Here is a 10,073-nt window from a genome sequence, read left to right as displayed (position 1 = left end):
CTGTTCAGAGAGCACGATGCCCAGGTGCAGGGTGGCAGGGAGCCGAAGGTGCTGGGCATACAAGTTAAAAACTGCAAGATTCCAAGACCCAGAGTTCCAACCTCATTTTTGAATGCTAGGGTCAGCTGAGTGCCAGGGTGCTGGTGTGCCTGCCACACTTCTGGCTCCACCTCAACCTTTCAAAGGCATGCAGGAACTTGGTCTCCAGGTGGGTTAGGGTGGAAAAAGATGTCTTGGAGTGGGATGTTTGCAGGGTCTCTCTCATGCCTGGTAGTCCATGGCCACGTTTACACCGCACAGAACAGCTACGTCTCCATTTGCATGGCAGATGGGTGCTGGCCAGTTGGAGCAAAAGTATCATGGCCAGGACACTGTCCTCGGTGCCCGGGTCCTGCCGTCCCCTCACCCTGGCCATGGGAGCCACTCTTATGGTGCAGCTGCCACTCAAGCGGCCATTACAGAGAAGACTGGGCTCGGGTTGTGGTCTCTGAGGGTCCAGAGTGACCCCTCCCCCCACTTCAGGATGGAGCGTCTGCCTGCTTCTTAGGCTTCTGTTTCTGGGGGACAGAAGTGAGAGCTGTGTCTGAGGATTTGTTTCATAAAGTGAAGTGGCTGGGGACAGCAGCAGCAAGCACAGTACCTAGGAGCCTGTTAAACACAAAATCTTGGGCCCTGGTCTAGACTACCCTAACAAGAGCCTGCATTTCCTCTCCAGGTCTCTCTCTCTCTCTCTCTCTCTCTCTCTCTCTCTCTCTCTCTCTCTCTCTCTCTCTCTCTCTCTCTCTCTCTCTCTCTTTTGTGGCACTGGGGCTTTATGCATGGTAGACAAGCAAGCTCTAGCAGGATGCTATTAATACATCCCTAGAACCCAGCTCCTCCCTACATCCCACCGCTCCAGAAAGGGTCTTTGTAGCTGAAGCTGGCCTGAAACTAACTAGCCCAAACTGACCTCAGTCTCACTGCCTCTACCACCCAAGTGCTGGGATTGTAACTGTGTGCCACCATGCCCAGAAAATACTAGTTTTTTTTAATACATAACATTTTTCAAAACTACAGAGAATCTAGCATAACTCTGGACAAAACTTGGGGGCTTCGTACATATTTTGAATGAATGTCTATACGTGTAACTGAGAACATTCACCAATCACTGTGTGCCAGGTACTGTGCTGAGCTCCTTGCATAAATTCATTTAATCCTCAAATGGATTTATAGTATAGGAACAGTGGTGGGGAGAAAAGGCTTAATAGACCCAAGACCCCAGCAATCAGAATCCAGGTGGGCACATTTAGTGGGAATGGATATTGGGAAAACACACACACACACACACACAGCACTTGCTGATTACCTGAATCTGTTTCCAGATGGTGCATCAGATTTTCTAAAGAAAGCAGAAACAAAGGTCTGTGAGACTTAATATCTCCTACAGATACTCCCAAGGGGAAGGTGTCCTGGCTACAGTGAAGACAGGGATACAAGACTTGAGAAGTGTACCTCACCTTCCTGGACTCACTCCAGTGCCTCTGTCCTTGGGCAGAGGGGACCACTATCTGGGGGATTGTCCCCTGCGTAGAGTGAGGCTTTGTGTGAAGGTGTGAGGAGAGAAGATGCTTAACCCAAGCTGTTAGCTTATTTTTGTTTGGGTTTCACCATGTAGTCCAAGCTGGCCTGAAATCTACGATCCTCCTGCCTCAGTCTCCCTGGTGCTGGCATTACAGGCGTGTGCCACCATGCTGGGTGGTTTGAACCAGGTTTGAAGTGAGAAGGTGGAGACAGGCAGAAGGTAGAACACCTAATGGGATCCGGAACCCCGTTTACCTGAAAATGTCCTCATCATCTTTGGGAGGCAGAGTATCTTCCTGTGGAGGTTTCGGATCTTCTTGACAAGATCAGAGGAAATGGCCTCTGGGCTCACAAAAGTCTTCATCTCATACCTGCAGACAAGTTGGAAATCAAACTTAAACTCCAGAAATAAAAGTCTTCATTTTATCTATGTGCATGTGTGTGTGTATGTGTGTTTGAGTGTGTGGCTTCCCTAAGAGGTCAGAGGAGCATGGCCTTAGAGCCGGAGTTGAAGTTGGTTGTGAGCTGCTTCATCTGGGTGCTAGGAATCTAACTACAGTCTTCTGGAAAAGCAGCAACCAGTTTTTAATCATGTTTATCCATCTCTCCAGCCTTCAAAAGTAATACTTAGGAGACATGGTGGAGAAAGGGAGGAAGCAGATCGAAGGATGATCTTCGTATCTGCTATGAAAATTCAATTCAGCATAATTTATTTACCTTCTGTAGGTCAGGATGGTTCCCAAAGCGATGGACTTTTCATTAGACATGGGAGGAGCTAATTTTAATTCCTCCTGAGCATTGGAGCTTGAGTCTGTTCCAGCAGAAAGGGGCAGACAGCGTCACCCCTCTCTACCTCTAGAGGGAAGTGTGATGGGAAGACAGCCCTGCACTAGTCTCTTTCTGTCTGTGTGCCAATTTGTACAGTGTGAAGGAGCTGGGAAGGAGGAGATCTGGTCCCACTCCAGTCCTTACCTCTCCCTCAGCTTCCCCATCACATAAGACCTGCCCCATCCTTCACTTTAATCCTAAGGCTCTTTAAGAAGAATGTTTGGAGACACTAAATGGCTTTAGTATTTTCAATTAGCAAAATACTAGCATGTTTCATACATTCTGGAGCTGGTCACGCCAAACACCACAGTTCTATACCCAGCATCTACATGGCAGCTCGTAACGGTCTGCAATTCCAGTTCTAGGGCATCTTCCTGGCTCCTCTGTTTTCCTCTGGCACCAGGCATGCTCATGGGGCACAGACATACTTGCTAACAAAACATCCATACACATAAAATATAAATAATTTTTTAAAAATCTGGATCACTCTAAATCCATGACTGTTACATATGTAACTTTGCTTTGAAGGTCAACGTATGTCTCAAAAAACAACATAATTGATGATGGTCAAAAAAAAGTTCCAGTAAATTGATATTTATTAGTTATTTAGTTGTTTGTTTTGAAATAGGCTCTCATTCTGTAGCCCAGGCTTGCCTCAAACTTATAGCGATCTGTCTGCCTCAGTTTCCCAATTGCTGAGACTAAAGGCATGAGTCACGATGTCCAGTTTCAACCTATCTGTTTACTGAATTTGAGCTGATAGTAAGAGAGGGAGTAGTCTGTGTATCCATCAGTTTTCTAGATAAGCATCCACAAGGGGGCAGATGGATTGCAGTGTCAGAAGATGCACATATAGAGTCAGGACTGGAGAGGGACTTCCTTACCTGCTCTGGTTGAGCCTAGAATCCTACAAAAGAAACAGAAACATGTACTTAGTTTCTACAAGACCATTCCCATCAGGGACTCTAGATCTTTGTCTTGACATCAGCTAGACACTCCTACCCAGAGTGCTGGAGCCCCTTAATGTCTTAGTGTGCATTTCACTGTCCTCTTCATGTTTTCTAACTCAGGTATGTAGGACTCTGCAACCAGCCAGTTCCTTTGCTCTGGTTGCTCTGTTCCAGCTGTATCCTTAAACGGGCTCTGCCCCCAGTGATTAAGAGATGGTAGAGAGCAGGGGCCAGTCTGAGTTCCAAGTTGGAACTGATGTGGGGCAAGGTTGTGGTAACCACACAGGCTATTGATGGTGCTCTTCCTGTGTGTCAGGGACCATGCTCAGCACCATGCATGGGTTATTCCTTACATGGTTTACCACTCCATGAAAGAATCATCCCATGCTCAGAGACACTAAGAGAGTCACCCAAGTGACAAGATTGGAAGACATGACACCAAACCCAAGATGGTCAGGTGATGGTCATCTTTCCATAATCCTCATGCATGCCTTGGGAAGTCCTCCGGTCTGCCCCCTCCCCCACACCTTTTCAACTGAGGTAATCCCTGAGGTCATCCCCATTGCCTTCCAGCTGTGTCACAGCTCCCCCTTCCTGTTTAGCCCCCTGCTGTCCCACTAGGTGGTAGGATGGGGAGTCTCTCACTTGCAGAAGCTCACTTGCTGGTTGCTGACACTTCTCCTCCAGCTCCTCAACCTGGGCACCCAGCCGGTCGACCTCCTGGGAGACCGTCCAGATGTACTCCTCCCTCTCCTTCCGGATCTGCTGTTCTAGTTCCTCCAGCCTGGTCAACAGGAGGAGCCTCTGGTCCACCATCTCCCGCTTCAGCCTTTCAAAAGCAGCTTCTACCTGCTGCTTCTTGCTTTCAACCTGCATCTGTAAGGAGATGGGCAGGGAGGGGAGGCTCAGAACTGGCTCCCATAAGGATCATCTGTGTACTTATTATGGATTAAGAGGAACAAGGAGTTTCAGGACTCATCTCTTTAAACAATAACAATGGTAGAAAGAGATCTCAAGATAAACTCACAGCTCACAGGGGATGAAATCTGTGCTGTTGTCTTAGCCAGGGATTTCTAACAATGTCATTTTGAACTCTTTAGAGTCACACTGAACTAAAAAAAAAAAAAAAAAAAAAAACCCAAAAAACTCTTTATAGGTCTGATATCCACTGTTTAGTTTTCTTCTCTGATGCTACAATAAAACATTCACAACAAAACAAACAAACACAAAACAACAAACAAACAAGAAAACAAGTTGGGGAGAAAAGGGTTTGTTTCACACTTTCACTTCTCAGTCTATCATTGAGAGAATCCAGGACAAGAACTCAAACAGGAACCTAGAGGCAGAGGCTGTGATGAAACACCACTAGCTTGATCTCCCTGGTATGCTCAGCCTGCTTGCTTATGTCGTCAGGACTATTGGCCAAGTGTAGGCTGGATGCTCCCAGATCAATAACTAATCAAGAAAATGTCTCACAGCCTTACCACATACAGCCAACCTTACGGAAATATTTTTTCTCGGCTGCTTCTTTTTAAATTCCTCATTTAGGAAGGGTTCCCTCTTCCTAGATGACTCTTGCTTTAGTGAAGTTGACAAATAAAAACAGCAGAACTAACCACACCTACCACATCTTTAGACTCATATGTGTAACTGTATTAACTTATTTTTTTTCCCTTGAGTTATATTTTCATGTCTCATGCATCCCAGGCTGGCCTCAAACTCAGTTCACAATGAAGTCAAAGATGACATTGAGCCTCTGGCCCTCCTAACTCCAGCACACAAAACATTTCCATTCAGTGCTGAGGGTTGAGGGTTCCCTGTATTCTAGGCAACCCTCATAGTTCATACTGAGTCATATGTCCAGCATGACTACAGTCATTTCTTAGAGAAGAATTAAGGCAAAAGGATCAGAGCCATCATCTACGGGGCATGTTTTAAAGGGAGTTGAGAGATGCTGGAAGCAGCTTCTGTCTGAACACCACTCTTGGGTCAAAGTGCCAGACATACCTAGTATATGGATTTTCCTCTTGATAGCTGCGTCATAAAGGAAGTGGTGAGAGCCAGCCAAATCTGCCTGTTTCATTCAAGTGCTGTCCTCAGAAGCTGAACCTAGACACTAACCCACACCCATCGCAGGCCTCCCAGCTGAAGCTAATGTTTCCAGTGGATATACTGAACCAGGAGGGCCATGGACCCCGGTCAAAAGATCTAAGCCATTTCATAACAGATTTGGGCTTTGCCACATAGCATTAGAAGCACTGCTTTTATGAACCCCGATTTTCCCCTGTGTAGGAAAAGAATAAAATATGTCTTGAATTGGAAGATTCCTGAACCGTCGCCAGCCTCCCTGTCCCGAGACATCAGATGCCGTTGTGAGGCTACAGAAGATGAGTTAGAAAAGTCTGAAGTTCTTTTCAGCCCCGTAACAGATACACCAACTAACAGGCTTCCCTCATCTTTGATGGAAACCCAAAAGAGCGCGGCAGTGGGATATAGTGTAGTTGGTACTTGGCAGACACAAGAACCTGTCAGGATCTCTCGTTAGGCACAAACAATTGTTAGGGTGGTGGCACATGCGGGAGGTAGAGACCATGGGATCAGCTATGTAGTGACTTTGAGGACAGTTTGAGCTACGTGAGACTCTGCACCTAAACAAACAAACAAACAAACAAAATGAAACATAGGAACAGCCAGCCAAAGGCATGGTCTTTACCAGAACCTCCTGGAGTTTCTGATCTTCTTGGCATTTCCTATCTTCCATCTTGTCCCTCTCCATTCTTAGAGCTTCTAGCCGACTCCTGAGACGATCCTGTCACAAGGAAGCAGAGTCAGTGAATATTCCAACACAGTGTTCTGTGCTGTGAACACATCACTGAGGCTGACAGATTCAAACTGACAGAGATCTATCTAATCCTTGACCTTCACTGTAGCACCTGTAGGGCAGGAATTGGGTTCGGTGGTACCATGGAGACAGAAAGTGTGTAGTAAGGTGTGTGTACCATCAGGGATCCCAGGAGCAAAGACGAGGACTGAGAGAGGTCCTTAGCCGGCAAATCTCTATCCCTTTTCCTTCACTCACCCACGTCAGGTTACCATCCTGCCCTCAGGAGACAACAGCTCAGCTCCTTACCCTGTAGGGTTGGATGGCTTCATCCAGGAACCCCACAGAGTGTGCCTGGTGGGCGGGGCCCTCCCTGCAGAACACGCAGAGCAGCTCCGCGTCTGTCTTGCAGAAGAAATAAATCTTCTCTCCGTGTTCTTCGCAGCAGGTCTCGCTCAGGGGACCAAGGGACACCGGAGCCACTGCAGCCCGGATTTGCTCCTCTTCTGCCCCCTGGCAGAGCGGGCACAGCAGCTGGGCCCCCATTGGGGTGCGCGGGAGGCAGAGTAGGCAGACAGTGTGTCCGCAGGCTGTGGTCACCGCATCCTTTAGGGGCCGGGTGCAGGCAGGACAAGCTACTTTGTGGAGTCCCCGCAGGGACCGGGTTGAGGGCATCACCGTGCCTTCCCCTGCCGGTCCACTTAGTCTTCTGCCTCTATCCACGGCAATTTCCTTTCCCTGAAACTGAGTCACTTTTAAGTGCGTCACTGTCACAGAAGCAAAGGAATCCGAGGCTGAAAGAAAAGCAGGAATGTCAGCTCAGCGAGGTCACCTGGCTGCGCCTCAGCCACGCCCAGAACCCAGCAGCTAAGCAGGTCCAAACTCCAGGGCATCTTGACTACCCAGCGTTTCCCAATGACAGGCAGGTGACCTAGCTCTCCACTCCTGTCGCCTTCAGTCCCTTGGGTGGGGAGCAGAGTATTGCATCATGAGATCACTTGGAAATGGGGTTTCCTGGAATCTCTTGGTTACAGAGGGGTGGGACCGTTGGGGAGGAGTCGCTTCCTGTCACGCTGAGCAGGTGAGAGCCATAGTGCGGGCTAGGAGGCCGGCTGTAGCATCAAAGTCCAGCCTGTGGTGTTGAGACTGACTTTGAACTGCGAGCCTGAATGCACGTTCTTTCCTTACTCGCCTATCTCCCCTGCATCCCCTGTGTGATACTGGATTTCAATTTTAGAGTTCTTATATCTCCCCTCCCTAATTGTGTGTGTGTGTGTGTGTGTGTGTGTGTGTGTGTGTGTGTGTTGGGATGTTTGTGTGCCACACATACAGTTTCTCAGATAGATCCCTTGAAATTCAAATTGTAGGCAGATCTGAGTTACTCAACATGGTGTGCTATGAATCCTGCTTGAAAGTATAGCAACAAGTCTTAATTTTTATTTTATTTTATAATTATTTTATGTATATGATTGTTTTTTCTGCTTTTATGTCTGCATGCTGCTTAAAGGGGCAGAAGAGGGCATTGGATCCCCTGGAACTAGAGTTACAGGTGAGCCTTCCTGTGGGTGTTGACAACCCAGCCAGAGCAGCAAATTCTTAACCCTTGAGCCATCTTTCCAGCTCCAGCAATATGCATTCACCACCACCCACTGCCACCTCCTCCCTGAGAAATTACTCCAGAACAACCAATTTAATAACAACTTGTTGGAACAATGTAGAGAAGGAGATACAAACTGAAAGGTAATGAGGATTTCTAAGGGTCAGAGAGTTTGACAGCCACAAGGCTAGGGGCTTTGGAGTGTTTAAATTCCAGCTCTGTGCTCTTCCCAAAACTGGGTCAAAGATCAAGCCACCAGGATATCTAGGCATTCCCCTGTCCTGTGGACAAGCTTCCAGAGTCCCTAGGCACTCCTCTGCCCTGTAGACAAGCTGCCAGGGTCCCTAGGCACTCCTCTGCCCTGTGGACAAAGCCTGCTCACCAGCACTTTTATCCCACCTACTTTCATGTTCTACACACCTCTCCTTCCTGCCGTACCTTCTCCTTGACAATACTCCCCTAGAACAGCTGACTGACTATGTGTGGTCAGCCCTGGCTGAGCTGTGCTGTATGTATAGAAGATGTCACATCACTACGGAGAAATGTGAAATATTTCGTGTCAAATCTGTGCTCAAATAATATTTTGGGAACATTGGACTAACTTAAACATACCATGAGTATTTACTTTCTCTCTTTTTGTCTTGCAATTTTTTTCACCCTTATAATAAGAAACATTCTAATTTATTGATACTAGGAAGAAATATTGGCAGAGATGCCTTTGTGCGTTTTTTGACTTTTGTTAACTATTGGGCCATCTGCTCTCTCTTCCATAAATATGACAACAGATCTCTCCTCAGAATGAGAAATTCCTCCACCCAACCATAGTATCATTAAAAAAATTTAGCATGGGCCAGTGTGATGCCTCATCAGGTAAAGGCAACTGTCGCCAAAGACCTGAGTTCGATCCCCAGGACCTACACGGTTGAAGGCCAGGATCTACTCCACATTATGCCAGGATACCAGCACCCACATGTACACACACACAAGCACACACATACATACACATACATGCACACACACAAATACACATGCACACACAAATACACATGTACACACATACATACACACATACAAATACACATGCACACACATACACACATACATGCTCACATATGCACACACAAATACACATACACACATATACACACATAAACATGCACACACATGCACACATACTCACAATAATAATAATAACTATATAATTTAAAGAAGAACTTTAGCAATCTATTAGTGACTTTACTGTCAATATCCAAAACACTCAGTCTCCCAAAATATCTCTTTATAATTAAGTTCCATCAGGGTCCAGCTCATACTGGCCACTAGAAACACTTAAATTGCACATATGCAAATGTGACTTTTGCTGATTTTTTTCCCCTTCAAGGCACATTTCATGTAGCTCAGGCTGGCCTCCAAGCTGCTATGTGAGTAGAGGCTGACCTTGAACTCCTGATTCTCCCATCTCTGGATAACAAGTGCTGGGCTCACAGGCATGAGCCACCATGTCTGGTTGTGCTTTGGGTTTCTGCATCACCTGCAAGACTCACGGCTTTGACCTGCAGACAGAGTGCAGTCACCTGTGCTCTGCTGGGTCCCCTTGGATGGGGGGAGGGAACCTGGAGAGCTTGCAAAATGGCTGTCCAGACAGCAGGATGTGATAGAGCCGAGGTGAAGTAAACAAGCTATTTACAGTGCTTCTCTCGGTGGGAGATGTGTAGTCATGCTAAATAAATAAGTAAATAAATAATGCTGCCTCATTTCCCCTCCCCCATCATGTTTTTTTCTTTCAGCCCGCTTTAAACGCCTGTCTTAGGCGCATGGAGACATCCCCACAGTTGCTTGCCCTGCGCACACCCGAGCTCAAGAGCCTTATCTGAGTCCCCACACTCCCCTGCCCACTGGCCTTGTGCTGACTGATACTTCCAATCTCCCTGGAGACAGGTGGCTCCTCCCTGTCCCCAAAGGAAAGATCTTTTTCAATAGTGGACTGCTGAGAGACTACACACTCTCATTTTTCCTGTGAGCAGCTTCGGGTAGACAGAGAGGGACAGTGAGACCCAGGCCATGGGAACTGGTCCAGAGAGTTAATTTATGATGCTTGGAGCCTCCGGGCCTTCCTCCTCTGCTATTTCTTCATCTCTGCTGTTGGCAGGAGTGTGTCTGCTCCCAGGAGAGCAGGACAAGGGGCCCTGGTGCCAGAGATGTAACTGGGCCCCTTGTCCGAGTGTGTGTAATTATGTTGGTGTTTAGGCCTGATGTGGGTGTGGAGGGTAAGCAGAGATGGTGACTTCCAGGAGTCAGAAGGCCCAGTTGGGTTGAC

General features: G+C 47.3%; 1 protein-coding gene across 1 annotated transcript; it reads right to left on the bottom strand.

Annotated features, from left to right (window-relative positions):
- Nucleotides 1–261: 261 nt before the first annotated feature.
- On the bottom strand, nucleotides 262–6,834 carry LOC308436722 (E3 ubiquitin-protein ligase TRIM15-like; the record flags this gene model as incomplete). Its single annotated transcript, XM_080937710.1, has 7 exons — nucleotides 262–335; nucleotides 1,346–1,378; nucleotides 1,816–1,931; nucleotides 3,273–3,295; nucleotides 3,984–4,214; nucleotides 6,052–6,147; nucleotides 6,469–6,834. The coding sequence occupies 7 exons, from the start codon at nucleotides 6,832–6,834 to the stop codon at nucleotides 262–264; spliced, it is 939 nt and encodes a 312-aa protein (XP_080793836.1).
- Between the last annotated feature and the right edge of the window lie 3,239 nt (nucleotides 6,835–10,073).

The sequence above is a fragment of the Micromys minutus genome (genome assembly GCF_963924665.1).
Source record: "Micromys minutus genome assembly, chromosome: 25".
NCBI classification, from domain to species: domain Eukaryota; kingdom Metazoa; phylum Chordata; class Mammalia; order Rodentia; family Muridae; genus Micromys; species Micromys minutus.
This window is presented reverse-complemented; position numbering and strand designations above follow the sequence as displayed.